This window comes from Eschrichtius robustus, chromosome 13, assembly GCF_028021215.1.
Source record: "Eschrichtius robustus isolate mEscRob2 chromosome 13, mEscRob2.pri, whole genome shotgun sequence".
NCBI classification, from domain to species: domain Eukaryota; kingdom Metazoa; phylum Chordata; class Mammalia; order Artiodactyla; family Eschrichtiidae; genus Eschrichtius; species Eschrichtius robustus.
In genome coordinates, this window is record NC_090836.1 from 101,455,732 (window position 1) to 101,470,893 (window position 15,162).

The 15,162-nt window shown below is 52.6% G+C and overlaps 1 protein-coding gene across 2 annotated transcripts in view; it reads left to right on the forward strand.

Moving 5' to 3' along the window:
* The first annotated feature begins 5,679 nt into the window (after positions 1-5,679).
* Positions 5,680-15,162, forward strand: part of PARVB (parvin beta) — a 116,536-nt gene continuing 107,053 nt past the window's right edge. For both annotated transcript variants that reach the window (XM_068562080.1, XM_068562081.1), the window contains exon 1: positions 5,680-5,869. In XM_068562080.1, the coding sequence (XP_068418181.1) occupies positions 5,755-5,869 (115 nt within the window). In that variant the 5' untranslated portion in view covers positions 5,680-5,754. The remainder of the gene's footprint in view (positions 5,870-15,162) is intronic.

Here is a 15,162-nt window from a genome sequence, read left to right on the forward strand (position 1 = left end):
GGCTCGGTAGTTTTCGCTCATGGGCTCTAGAGCGCAGGCTCAGTAGTTGTGGCGCACGGGCTTCGATGCTCCGCGGCATGTGGGATCTTCCCGGCCCAGGGCTCGAACCCATGTCCCCTGCATTGGCAGGCGGATTCTTAACCACTGTGCCACCAAGGAAGCCCAATAATGCATTTCTAATGCAAGGGAAGATTTTGTATACTCCCTTGGAGTTCAAAACAACAGGCTCTGAATCACTGGCACCTTTTAAACATTGATTTTTAGTGGCACCATCGTCGTTACCATTATTAGGACTTTCAGGCAAAAATATGCAGTAAGTGAAATGCAGTTTGGGTACCGTCTGCTTCCAAATCCGGCCTGTTTTTGTATGGCCTGTGAGCTAAGAATGGGTTTACGTTTCAACTGTTTTGAAAAAAAAAAATCAAAAGAAGAGTATTTTGTGACATGTGAAAATGATATGAAATCCAAAGTTCTGAGTGCACTTACATTGGAATGTAGCCACTCATTTGCTTATATATTGTCTATGGCTGCTTTCAGATTATGACAGCAAAGTTGAGTAGTTGCAACAGGCTGTATGGCCCGAGAAGTGGAAAATATTTCCTGTCTGACCCCTTACAGACCCCTGCCCTGGACCACTGTCTTCCCCAGCCCTAGTGATGTTCTCCCAACGTGCTGTGGTGGCCAAGTCTGCTGCTCTATCCAGCAGCAAGCTCACCGCCCCAAAGCGCCCCCACCCGTCATCGTTTTCCCCTCCACCCAAAGCACAGCTCTCATTCCCTTACTGCGCCCAGTTAGGTGGGAGGAGGAAAGCAAAGCTTTTTACTTTGCAGGCAGGTGATATATATATATGGCAAATGAATGGTGAAAGAAATTTAGACTATGGTGTGAATGTCTAATAGGCCTGGCCTATTTGTTCTCCCACCCACATAAGAGGTCCTGGCATTTTTCAAGGAACTTGCTCTCTGAAAGCTAGGGGCCAGTCTTCTTTGGAAGGGGGCATAATCTTTTAGGGGGCTTTACCAATTTCTCCTCCATGGAAGACTAGGAATGAATAAGTTGGCGCCAATCTTTCATTCATTCCTCATCTCTAAAATATTTACGAGAACAAAGTGTATGCATAGTTTAATTTGCCTACTATGCAAAAAGAAAACTCTAGAGAATTTGCCAATAATGAAAATCCAACTTCCCTTGTCTCAAAGTTTGCTGATGTTTCCAAAATCACTTGAGTGAAAGGCAGTCAGGAATTTGTGTTTCGCTCACATGTGGTTCAGGAAAAAGTGTTACCACCACAGTTTTAAGATTCCAGGCAAGTATGGTCGTCTTTTATGCTCCTAGCATTTAAAGTGAAAATCACAGGTTCCTCTCTTGCCAGGTCACTAAATTAGCAGAGTGATTAAATCACGCCATTCAAAAGACTGCTTTGGATACCATGATTACAGCACGCTTGAAAATGCTGCCCCAAAGGGCAGGAAGATTGCATCAGAAGTGTAACCTGGGGGAAATAAGGCATTTTCTCCATCACTGAATCAATTAAGTATTTCCCTCACTTCCCTACACACTTCTAACTCTCCTGAAATTGCTAGGAGGTTTGAAAATGAATAACACAAGAAAACATTTCACAGTCTCAATCCTTCCTCGTATGAGCTCCCTTTTCTCTCCCAAAGAGCTAAAGGCTGTTTTTCATTTTTTGAAAAGATATCTCTTCTTTTTAGTTACACGGAAGCAAAATGAGAGAAGGCATGCAGCTTTTATATAAAACTCCCTTTAAATGCTTCCTGAGCTGCCGTATTATCACAGGAGACACATGGATAAGGAATGAAACCCAAATGCAGGTAAGGTAGAGAACTCAAATGATCCTCCTTAGGGGTATCATTTATTTATTTTCTTTTCCCCAAGCCTTTATGGAGGTATAACTGATACACGGTGAAAGGCACAACTCTCCAGTGTACCAGGTGATGGCTTTTTACTTAGGTATAAACTGTGTGACCCCCACAGCCTGCGGCCCACGTGCATCACCCAGAGTTTCCTGGTGCCCATATCCAGGCAAGACCCTCTCCCCTTGAAGGTGACCACTCTCAATGTAGAAAAGAGGTCACCTGCTGTTGAACTTCAAATAAGTGGATTCCCCCAGGATGCACCCTTGCACTTGGGCTTCTTTTTTTAAAATTATTATTAATTTATTTTTGACTGCGTTGGGTCTTCGTTGCTGCACATGGGCTTTCTCTAGTTGCGGCGAGTGGGGGCTACTCTTTGTTGCAGCGCACGGTCTCCTCATTGCGGTGGCTTCTCTTGTTGCGGAGCACGGGCTCTAGGCGCGCAGGCTTCAGTAGTTGTGGCACGCAGGCTCAGTAGTTGTGGCTCGCGGGCTCTAGAGCACAGGCTCAGTAGTTGTGGCGCATGGGCTTAGTTGCTGCGCAGCATGCGGGATCTTCCCGGACCAGAGCTCGAACCCGTGTCCCCTGCGTTGGCAGGCGGATTCTCAACCACTGCGCCACCAGGGAAGTCCCGCACTTGGCTTCTTTTGCTGAACGTGTTTTTGAGATACATCGCGCCATTGCTCTTTTTTGCTTGCTCGCTCCAGAGAGAATGCTGTGTAAAGTCACCAGGAGCGAGGGAAAGTTTCTGGGGTTTAAATCATGGTCCCTCCAGCCTCTAACCCTGAAAAAAACCCCAAATTCATCCACAATCACTTCTTTTTTTTTTTTTTTAAGAAATTCACGTTCTTTATTTATTTATTTATTTATGACTGTGTTGAGTCTTCGTTTCTGTGCGAGGGCTTTCTCTAGTTGCGGCAAGTGGGGACCACTCTTCATTGCGGTGCGCGGGCCTCTCACCATCGCGGCCTCTCTTGTTGCGGAGCACAGGCTCCAGACACGCAGGCTCAGTAATTGTGGCTCACGGGCCCAGTTGCTCCGTGGCATGTGGGATCTTCCCAGACCAGGGCTCGAACCCGTGTCCCCTGCATTGGCAGGCAGATTCTCAACCACTGTGCCACCAGGGAAGCCCCACAATCACTTCTTGATTGTCATCTGCGGTGCACACGAGTCAAAAAAAACCATCACAACTAACACAATAATTTTTAAAAAGCTTCCAAGCTGCATTTGATAAGAAATCAGATTTGATAAGAAACCAGTCCAGCAGGTGCAAGGGAAACAGAGGCCATGAGTGCAGCGTTTTTGTCTGAGGCTGCAAGGGCCATCCTTCACCTCGGGCAAGGGAATGACTATGAACTTTATCGAGAAATCACTGCTTTGCACGGATTTCTCAGCAATACGTACCACACTCGCATTGAAAATATGATTATGTTTCTACATGCATGATGTCTACAAGATTCCAGAACCCTACTGTCACGTAAGAGCCGGGTCAGTTTCTCTTACAAACTGGGCCGTCGTCAGGACTTAAGTATCTTCTAGAGAGATTCTTTCGTGGTGTAAGAACTAGTAAATTCTGTGTATCCACTGGGAAAGCAGACCCACTGATGAAATATCTAAACAATCAGTTATTGACTGGGCACTCACCACGTGCCCAGGACTGCGCCCAGGAACTCGGCTCTTTCCCATTTTCTTTCCCCAGGTTTCTCTTCTGCTCCTCTCCCCTGATTGCAGGCTCTCCCGCTGGGGTCTGTGGCTGGGAGGGCGGGGTGGCTGCAGGCCCCCGGAAACACTGTGCAGCATCTCGTGCTTGTATTTCTCCGGAGAAGACAGTCTGTACCACGCATCAGATTCTCAAAGGGGCCAGAGACCCCCTGCCCTAGATGACATTCCCTCGGCATTCAGAGCAGTGTAGCCCTGCGTCATGACCCCATCAGGATCTCAATAACCACATTCACCATCTTTCTGTGTTTTCCCCAGAGTGGGTAGCGACACCCCAAATCAGGCCATGCTGGTGAGAAGCCTCAGAGCCCTCTGACCCTTCACTGTCCCTAAACCCAGCCTCCAATTATTCCCCACATGTTGTGGTCTGCAGCCCTGAAAGTTCATTGTTTTTGTTTTGGGGGGGTTTTTTTTAGTTGCACTGCGCAGCATGCATGCGGAATCTTAGTTCCCCCACCAGGGATCGAACCCGCACCCCCTGCAGTGGAAGCACAGAGTCTTAATCCCTGGGCCGCCAGGGAAGTCCCTGAAAGTTCATTCTCATCTCTTCCTTCCCTCTGCCACGGGCAACTCTGGCCTCGCCCATTTCAGTAGCTTCCGAATTGGTCTCCGGCTGGGGCTTGTGCTTCAACCGTCCTCTGCATCAACCCTTTGCTCAGACCCCTTCAGCGGCTCAGGGTTCCTTGTGCGGGGTCACTGATCTCACGGCCTCACCCGCTCACCTAGTCACACCGGGCAGCCTGCGTCCCTGGCTTCCCTCCCATCTCCCAGGTGCCTGGGTCTTCCCTGGCATTCTCCCTTTCCATCCTGAATCTTCTCCCTCGAGAGAATAAGGGCATCCGTGTCCCTTCATCTCCCGCACCTTCTCCTCCTCCTGCTTCCCTCCCACCTCGCTGGGTTCCTAACTTCGGGGCGTGCACGTTCCCCTGGATCACCAGCTCCTGGAGGGCAAGGCTCTGCCCCTGCGGTCAGTGCATCCCTGCAGGAGGACAGGGCCTGGCACCGCTCGGCCAACAGAAACCCTTGCTGATGGGAACTGGAGGAGTTACAGAGCGCTGTGGGGCCATGAGCCAGCCCAGGGGAGGTGGAAAACACTGTTAACCACACGTGTGGACCTAGACTCCCCGCTCCTCCCCAGCGGACCTCCTCTGATAGTTCTTATCTGCTGGTGAAGGACCCCACGCGGCCTGCTGGGCCCGGCGGGAAGCAGCCTTAACTCTTCCCACCCCAAGCCTGGGGCTCCTTCCCCCTATGAGCGTCTCCAGAAACTGTTCACGCCCCTCCTAAGTCACCGGGACCTCGGAACTGGTCTCCCTGCCTCTGGCTTTACTCCTTCCCTGCCCACGGTCAGACATCACCCAGAGTCCACTTTGTAGAACCCGGATCCACCACGTCACCTCCACCTTAAACCCCTTCCCCGCCTTCCAGCCCTTACAGGGCCTGCCTTGTCCTCTTCTCTCTCTCCTCCCTGGAGCTCCCACACTGTCCCCTCTGGTCCTGCTTCTCCCTCCACCTGAACGCCTACCCCTGATTCCATAGCAGGGCTCTTTCCTGTGTCTCCACATCACCTCTTGGGGAAACATCCTGAGCTCCCCTAGGACAGGGTACTATGTGCGGGCATTGCCCACCATACTGCAAGCTTCTAGAGGGCAGGGATAGGTCACAAGTGTTCCCCCAGCCGCAAGCCTGGTTGTGGGTAAAAGCTCAGCGAGTGAAATGACCTATTTGTGCGGTTATCTGATGCACATCGGCTGCGCGAAGGTGGTGGCCCTGGCTGCCTCGCTGCCCCCCACCCCCGGGAGCCGGCTGAGCCCAGGGCTCAAACGTGTAGGACAAAAGGAGGCAGAGCGAGCCCTCGGTCCGTCCCGGCGGCGGCACTTGGGAGCGGAACCACCGCTTCACTCTGAGAGTGAGTGTGACGCGCACCGTGGGAACGGCCGACGGCCCGCGGGCTGGAAGCGGCGACCGCAGAGCCCGAGACGGCGCCGACCTCTGGCGGCGGGCTCCGCAGGGCCAGGGGCGGGGGCGGGCGCGGGGCGGGGGCCGGCGCCGGGGCCGCGCCCTCCCGGCCACTCCCCGGGGCGAGCGGCGGCGGCGACCAGGGCGGCTCCCACACGCGCTGCGCCCGCGCCCGGCTGCCGGGGTCCCCGCGCGTCCCCCCATGTCCTCCGCGCCGCCGCGCTCGCCCGCCCTGCGGCCCCACAGGATGAAGAAGGACGAGTCGTTCCTGGGCAAGCTGGGCGGCACGCTGGCGAGGAAGAAGAAGGCCAAGGAGGGTGAGTGCGCCGGCCGCCGGCCTCCTGCCTCCTGCCGCGCACGCGCCGCGCCCCGCCCCGCGGACCCGGGCGGGTGGCCGACCGCGCCCGCGCCCGCGCGCATGCCGCCCCGGGTCCCGCCGGGACCCGACTGCGTGGCAGCCGGGGCCACGCGGCCCGAGACCCGCCGGGACCCGCGCGCACGGCCTCCTACGCCCGCCCGGCCCGCGCAGCGCGCAGCCGTGACCTTCGGGACAGCCCATGACCCTCGCTCGTTCCTCCTCCGAGACCTTTAAACGCCGGCTCGGGAACCGCGAGCCTGGCCACCCCCCTTCCCCGCCGGCTCGCGGAGCCCCTTGTGGGCTCCCGGCGCCATCTAAACGCGCATCGCCAGCTCCTGCTGAGGGCAGGATGTTGAGCAAATGTGGGGCGAGCCCCCGGTCCGCGGAGGACGGGCCGGCGCCCACCGCCGCCTGAGTCGCCGTTTCTTGAGCCCCCTTCCCCGCCCGCAGGCCCAGCTCGTTCAGCCCTTGTGACCACTCACTCGATGAGCATTTATTGGGCACCAGTGCTGAGCGGGCAAGGCCCGGGGCCCGCTGGTGTTCGTGGTGCGGTGCTCTGCCCGGGATGCGGCCCCAGCCCCGGGGGGGGGGGAGAAAGGAAAGGGATGCAGAGCGGGCAGGCCAGAGGCTGCGAGGCCCGCCGGCAAGGACTACGGAGCCCCCTCCATTTTTGACTCCACGTGTCCACGAAAATAATTCTCAAAAACTTCCTACCACCTCTTACCTTTTAAAAGTTTTTTTTAGAGTTGTGAGGGATGTGACTTCTGGCCTCTTGTTTGTGTTCTTTAAATCCGGCTGTTTCCTGGGCCTCTCCCAGGGCTGCATTACTGAAGTTTTCCTTTGTTCTGGCCCAGAGATTCCTCCCCTGGGCCAGATTCCCTGTGGGTAAGAGGGTGAGTTATACTGCGGTGGCCGTGAACAGGCTGGTGGGAGCTGGCCTCAGGCAGGACATTAGACAAGAGAGGATCCGGAGTCAGGGGTGTGCAGTGAGTTCCTTAAACCATGGGCCCCCGACACCTGGGCCGCCGACTGGTACTGGTCCCCGGCCTGTTAGGAACTGGGCCGCGCAGCAGGAAGCTTCATCTGCCACTCCCCGTCGCTCGCATTAGCGTGTGAACCATCCCTCCCCCCTACCGCCGATCCGCGGAAAAATTGTCTTCCACGAAACAGGTCGCTGGTGCCAAAACGTTTGGGGATCGCTGCCTGAAACCACCCGAGCCTGACCTGCGCTTTAGAAAGTCTTCCTGTACCTGGAGGATGAGTGTACCCCCCAGGGACGTGTGTACCCCAAGGACATACTTGCGAGGCACACGTTTCCCCGTATTAATTTCTCCCATTGAGGTGTGTGTTCCTAGGGATACCTGTGATGCTTTACCTCCAGGGATGTGCGTACTCCCACACACTTTCCGCCCAGGGATTTGTGTGTGTGGGGGCGGGGGGAGGGGTGCCTATGCATTTCCCACCAGGGAAGCTTTTACCAAATTAGATGATTCAGTCCCTTGAGGGCAGGGCCTTTCACCTTTAGTTTATCAATGAAAAAATGTTGCCTGCCATATCAGTGAACAAAGGATGTTGCAGCCTTTGAGCCCCTACAACCATCCCGGAAGGTGAGCCCTGAGGAGATTCAGGGTGGAAACAAGAACTGCCAAGCCCTCAGGCACTGCAGCCACCCCGCATGGATGCACCCCGAGGAGACTCAGGATGAGAAAGCACAGGATGCTGGCCCCAGGTAGCTGAGGTGCATATCAAAGGAATGATTTCAGTGAGCCCAGACTCTTGCATCTTCCCATACATAGAAAAGTGCTAAATTCCTTGAGATATCTGGTTTTCTTTAATTAACAGTAATCTTTTGATGTTCCGATTACCTGGTCTTTGTTGCGAAAACCTTCTACGTATCCTGGTTCCTCCCTTGCCTGTTTGGAGCTGTCCCTCAGAGCTATCTGAGATGCTGTGTCCTGGGCTTAAGTCCTCAGTTTTGCCCACCGAATAAAACATAATTCTCAACTTGTAGGTTGTGCAGTTTTTTCAGTCAACAAGTTGTTCCAAGCGAGTGAGCCCCTCCTCTCTGAAGCCTGACGTTTAGGATCCAAACTGGCTTGTGTCAATCTCTATCAAGTCACACCTCCGAAAAGATGGTAAATGGCCTTCACCCTTCCCTTGATCATTCCAGCTGCTTCTCTGATCTGCGGTCTCGACTGTCTCACTTGCAGTCCTCATCACCGTCACCAAAATCATTTCAGTTCCTCTTTATACCTTACGACAGTTATAAACACGAATGTCATACCCTTTCCAATTCATTCATTGCCTGCTGTGAGACCCTAGGAAGAAAAGATAGATAAGGCCCTCGCTTTCATGGAACAGGGAATCAGTCGTAATAAATAAATAAAACAGACCAATCATGCTGTAATAATATGTGCTAGGAGGAAGATGTAACAGTGCAATGAGACGGATGCCCACGGAAAGCCTCAGAGCAGGTGACGTTTGGCTTGAGACCTGAAGGAACCAGGAAAGCAATCTCTCACAGAATAGCAAGTCATCAGAATGTTCCGGAGGATGACAGCTTTTTATAGGTGAGATTTATGCTCTTGCAGTACGAAGAGCACATTCCTGAACTCATGGACCGGCCCCAAGCTCCAAAGCGAAGTGCCTGTCCTTGCCTTCATGAACTAGCGTGCGCCTAGCAAATCGAGGGCCGATCTGCTTTAATTTAAGTATAACAAGAATCACAATAGTCACAGTCATCCTGTGAGGAATAAAATAGGCACAAAAACAGCAGGAGAGAGATGCTTCCATGGTACAGCTCTTGTTGTTATTGTTGTTTTGGCTGCACCACGTGGCTTGTGGGCTTTTAGTTCCCCGCCCAGGGATTGAACCCCGAGCCCTAACCACTGGACCGCCAGGGAAGTCCCAGCTGTTGTTGCTTTGGTGTGTGAGTTAGCTGGGTCCCCTGCCTCGTTTCTCAAGATTGGGGTGCCTGGCACCCTCAGGGGTTCCCCCATACAAACAGAAGGTCACAAACACTAATTGGGCTCGCATGCAGGAATTCAGGGAGGACTGGCCTTGGAAGGGCTCAGTGGCTTCTGTCTGGTCTTGCGGGAAGTGGGGAAGGAGTCAGGAGCGGGAGGCCGAGGTGTGAAGGCTGGAGAATGAGGTCCTCAGTGATTGAGAATTGCCAGTATTCCTGCGGGCCTGTTGCCTTGGCAACCTGCCCTCCCTGCCATTCACATGGTTCACGAGCTGGAGCAGTTCCTGGCCCAGCTCGGGCCCCTGTGGGGAGGCGCTCATTTGCCTGCCAGGGACCCATCAGGAAGAGGAGGCTTCGAGGTGTGCCGGGCGCTGCCAGCTGCACAGTGGGTTTCGTTTCCTTTTTGTTAGAAAGTCCACGGTGAATTCAGGAGCGTGGGTGGAGGTCGGGGGCAGGATGCTGGGACGAGGACGGCATTGCCGAGGAGTTAGAGATCTGGGGGCGCCGGGGGCATTCACCCCTGCCCGGGTCAGCAGAACTTGTGGCTGTGAGAGGCACGGAGGGACGCGTTGGGGTGAATGTCCTGTCACCTTCCAGGGGAGGTCATGTTAGGAAATGTGTTCTGAGGTTTGGAGGAACCCATGCAGGAAGTGCCCGTGGATTAAGGCTGATGTTCTATGGTTGGGAACCAAGTCGTGTCATGTGTTGGCCCGGTTTAGAAAACGGAACTGTGACGAACTGTGGGGTGTTGGGAAAAGTGGCAAGGAACACTTAAAAAACCCCAAAGCTCCCCTTAGAAGGCCTGGGGACTGTTAAGAGCCACTCATTAAAGTGGTTCGGTAATTTTACTGGAGCTGCACAGAGGAAAACTCCCCGCGAGGGCCCCCTGGTGACCACGGGTGACAGCCCCACGGGTCCAGCGGGCCAGGACGGGGCCGAGGGGGCGCCCCAGGGACGGATGCCCCAGCTGCTGTGTAAAGTCCTTAGAGGCGGGCGGCCAGCTCTGGGACGGGGAGGCCCTGGATGGAAGGGGCGGGATGGGGTCCACTCCGCCCATTTGTATGAGAGGCCCCTGCCTGCCCTTGGCCTCCGCCCTCTGCCCAGACACCAGTGACTGGCACCGGGCTGCACAGCGCCAAACCTGCCACAGCCGAGCCTCGAGGCTCTGTCCCTCCTGCTTTTCCGAGGAAAACAAGCCTTAAGGACGTTCCTGTTCCCTGACTGCCTTTTTTTTTTTTTTAATTTGATTAATTTAATTTTTTTTTTTTTACAGCAGGTTCTTGTTAGTTATCTATTTTATACATATTAGTGTATATATGTCAATCCCAATCTCCCAGTTCATCCCCCCCGCCCTTTCCCCCCTTGGTGTCCATAGCTTTTTTTTTTTTTTGTAAATATATTTTTTAGAGCAGTTTTTGGTTCTCATTCCCTAATGACTTACGATGTGGAGTGTCTTTTTCTAGGCTCGTGTGTCATCTGTACCTCTTCTTTGGTGAAGTGTCTGTTCAGATCTTTGGCCCATTTTTTAATCAAGTTTGATTTCTTTTAGTTGAATTTTAGGACTTCTTGGCATATTTTGGATACAAATCCTTTGCCAGATGTGTCTTTGGCAAACACTTCCTCCCTCTCTGTAGTTTGTCTTCTGGTTCTCTTGACCTGGGTCGTCTTCTGAGCGCTTGATGCAGAAATGGAGGTAAATGAGCAAGATATTGACTGAAACCTCATGAATTTTTTGGTGTCTAAAGAGACACCAGTGGGCTGCGACCTTGAACTGAGGGCTGAAGGTATTAAGTTTCTTCTGTGGGCTTTGAATAACTTCCAGGAGAGAATCTCAGTTTAAACCACCACTGTTAACCCCTGTGCGTTCCCTTCAGTTCTCCCCGTCCTCTCCAGAGTGATCAGCTGCGTAGACGCCGTGTTGTTCCCAAATACCATCCCACTTCAGCACTGCTCTGTAATAAGAGTACCCGGACAGAGGTGCCTGCAAGGTGGGACTTTTCCCCTCATGTTATTATTTATTCATTTATCTATTTATTGATCTATTTATAGGATAAAATATAGCAGTATTTTTAAAAATTTTTATTGAAATATAGTTGATGTACAATGTTGTGTTCGGTGCAGGCGTACAGCACAGTGACTCAGGTGTTCCCCTCGTTTTACAGTTGAGGAAACACAACCTTACCCCGTAGCTACTTCATGGCAATTTAAACCAGTGGCTCTCAGGTGGGGATGATTTTGCCCCCAGGGGACATTGGCAGTGTCCCCTCTGGGCTGGGGTGGGGATGCTGGTGACATTAGTGCCTGGGGGCCAGGAATGTTGGTAAACATCCCATAACGCACTGGACAGCCACACCCAGTGTCGGATAACAGTGCCCACGTGGGGAAACCTGGTGTCTCTTTCCTGAGGTGTCTCCAGAACCAGGAGGAGGTTGACCAGCCTCAGGGGGTGGGGCAGCTCCTCGGGGCCCTCGACTGCCAGGGTCTGGAAATGCCCCCCAGAGCCTCTCCCCGCCACCCCGTGAACCCGTTCTCCGCGCAGTGCCTGGGGCCCTCAACTCAGGTTCTCGAGGGGGAGAATCCGCACGGCTCCCCCGGACCGGGCACACTAGGCCGGGCACACATGGCTGGGGCAGCCGGTTCCAGGCAGCTGTGGTCCAAACATGGAGTCACCTGGTGAGTGGGGGTCCTGGGGGGAGATGCGATGTCCTTGGCAGACACCCCTCTCTGGAGATGGAGAGTGAGAAGAAATGGAAAACTTTCGTGAAGGTTCAAAGGAAATGCAATCAAATCCTCCATAATTGCTTCAGCACAACCTTGTAACTCAACTATACTCCAATAAAAATTAAAAAAAAAAAAGATAAAACATGATTGTTTCGGGTGGTAGATAAGAAGGAGAAGGTGAAGGCCCACTCGCCCCGTCCCAGGACGGCAGAGGGAGGAGGTGCCCGTGAGCTCCGAAGACCTAAGGACACAGGGAAAAGAATCTTTACCTGGCAGGCTGGGGGCTGGTGGCAGGCGGTGACCTGGGCCAGGCCTGTCCTCAGGAGCCTGTGGGCGCTGTGAGGAGGGGGCAGGCCGGTGTGGTGATGGACACCCAGGGGAGACACACACCCGGGATTTGGGGGTTCTGGGTTCTGGCTGGAGGAAGTGGTCCCCTGGTTGCGTGTAAAGGCTGGCTAGGAATTAGAAGAGGAGGGGCCCTGGAGGAGACCCCAGCTAGTCCCGCTGGGGAAGTGCAGGCCGTTCAGAGTGGCCGAACTGTGGTGTGGTGTGTGGGCCGTGGTCAGCCTCGGGGCAAGATGGAGTGGTCACTGGGCCCTGTCATCCCTGCACGTGGGAGCAGTGGGCACCAGTTACTGATCTCAGCTACTTTAGAGAGGCCGGTGTCGAATGGACTGGAGTGGGGTGACTGGCGGGGAAGCAGCTCCAGCGTAGGTGCAGGCAGGGCGGGCTTCCTGGAGGCAGTGTGCTGGGCTGGGAGCAGCAGGATTCCTGAGAGGTGAGGAGGTGGCAGCTGCAGGGCGAGATGCAGAGGCAGCAGCCCAGAGGCCACTCTGAGATGGAAGGAACTGCATAGAAACAGATTAGGTGAGGGCTGGTTCTCCAGGCCCCTGACCCTGCTCCCACTTAGTTACTCTCGGGGCTGAGGCACCTAGGGAGGCGTAGAGTTCTGGCTGTTTGGGGTGTTTGCATAGAGAACTTTTTGGGGCACATAGAGACTCTGAGGTGATTTCCACATCCTCTTTAAGCAGATCTCAGCACACCCTCCCACTTACTTTTGAAAATAAAAATGGGATAGTATCCTTCTTTGCTGCAAGATGTAGGGAAAGGATTTGTAATAAGTTTGGTCTCCTTTGGCCAGGGAGGTGGGACTTTTTGGGGATTCTTTGCCTTTCCAGTCCCTCTTTGCTCACGTGATCGCCTTGATGATCTACCCTCAGGAAGTTGACTACCCATCACGGTTAGGGTGGGTTGGACTCCTAACTTACAAGAAGGGAAAGAGGGTGGCTGGAAAGAAGGGGAGGGAGGTGAGCAGGTGAGGGGCCGGGGCCATGTACACGATGGGTTCTAGAATATTCTATGGGAAGAGAAGTCAATGTAGGTCCTATTTGAATCCGGTGGGCTGGGAGGTTCTCTGCAGACCCTGCCATGTTTCTTGCTGCAAACCCTAAGGCATCTTCTTTGAACAGGGCTGCCTCTGTCCGTGGAGGCTGCTCTTGGTCAGAGAGGGAGGTACCGTCTGTCGGCTCCTGTAATGCAGGCAGTCCTGAGGAAGTCACTGGAAACCACTGTTCTGTTTTCCTCTCTCTGGCTGAGAGGAGGTGGCTTTCAGGGGGCTTGGTGCGGCTTTGTCAAGTTTCCTTTGATTATTATTCTGATTATAATCTTCAAATCCAGCACTTCTCCTTGCTTGTTCCACCGTTGTCCAGATGCACCCGGGGCATTTCAGAGAGAAACACGTAGGCACGTCAGCGTGTCCCACACTGGGCTTTTTTCCTGGCCATCTACTGAAATCTCTCGGAAACTTTGCTTCAGTAGAGAATGGAAACGGTGATACTGGGCCCGGAGTGATGACTTTATGTTCCTTACCTTTCAGGAACAGCTAACTCTCTGTGGTACTCCTAGCATCTTGGTTATACCTGCGTGGTCCCAGAGAGTCAGGTCGCCTTGGCAACTTCACACTCGTTAGAGGAGCTCAGCTTTGAATTCCTGTCTCCACCCCATGGAATTAATATTTATCACACATCCCGAAGTTGCTTACCCTTGCATACCCTGCCCAGTCGTCAGAATAATTAAGGGATGGTTAGAAGATGTAAGTGGGTAAGCGCCTGCTGTGAGCGGATTTTAAGTGCTCCATGTGATTGATTTCTCCCCTGTTGTGGTTGGCAGAGGGAAGGTACCTTTACCCTGCTATTTTCTTATTTTCAAATATGCAGTTCCATCGCAGGAAAGAGGTACCCAAAGAAAGCACATTTTCTCCTTGCATTAGCCGTACACTTGACATTTTAGGTTTCAGATGAAAAATGGCTTTACTTCCTATTGAGTATATTTATTATTTACTATATTATGTAGAGGCTGAAGAAACACATTAGTAAGTCTAAGAGTACCTTATAAACATATGTTGGCCTAGTGGTGTTAATCTGCTAGTCTGTACTCAGTGCTGTTGGGGTAAAAGAATATAAATACGAACTGCAATCAATTCTAGAAGCTTTTGGTGGCTTTTGCCTCATTGAGATGCTACCTTTTTTTTTTTAAAGTATAGTTGATTTACAATGTTGTGTTAATTTCTGGTGTTCAGCAAAGTGATTCAGCTATATATATATATACACATACACACATATATATATATACATACACACTTTTTCGGATTCTTTTCCATTATAGGTTATTATAAGATATTAAATATAGCTCCCTATACTATACAGTAGGTCCTTGTTGATTATCTGTTTTATATATAGTGGTGGGTGTATGTTAATCCCAAACTCCCAATTTATCTCTATCCCCGCCCCCCCCCCCCCCCCCCCCCCGACCCACCGCCTTCCTCTTTGGTAACCATAGTTTGTTTTCTATGTCTGCGAGTCTCTTTCTGTTTTGTAAATAAAGTTCATTTATATCCTTTTTTTTTTTAAATTAATTTATTTATTATTTATGGCTGTGTTGGGTCTTCATCTCTGTGCGAGGGCTTTCTCCAGTTGTGGCAAGCGGGGGCCACTCTTTATCGCGGTGCGCGGGCCTCTCACTGTCGTGGCCTCTCTTGTTGCGGAGCACGGGCTCCAGACGCGCAGGCTCAGTAATTGTGGCTCACGGGCTCAGCTGCTCCGCGGCATGTGGGATCTTCCCAGACCAGGGCTCGAACCCGTGTCCCCTGCATTGGCAGGCAGACTCTCAACCGCTGTGCCACCAGGGAAGCCCTATCCTTTTTTTTTTTAGATTCCACATATAAGCCATATCACCTGGCATTTGTCTTTCTCTGTCTGGCTTATGTCACTTGGTATGATAATCTCTAGGTCCATCCACGGTGCTGCCAATGGCATTATTTCATTCTTTTTTATGGCTGTAGATGCTGCTTCTTGGTAACATTAAAGGAGGTACCGCTTTCTGGTTAAAAGAAAAAATGGAATGAGCAACAGGTTCCGGCATGACCTGGTCTCTGGGGCTCATGTCACCGAAGTGTCACGTGATCGGCCCTGGGAAGCCAGTGGTCCTTTCGTTTTCTACTTCCTCTGGGTGGCAGGCCGTGGAATCCCCTTTTGCCGCTATGTGTTTCGCCCTCTGAGTGTTAAAGC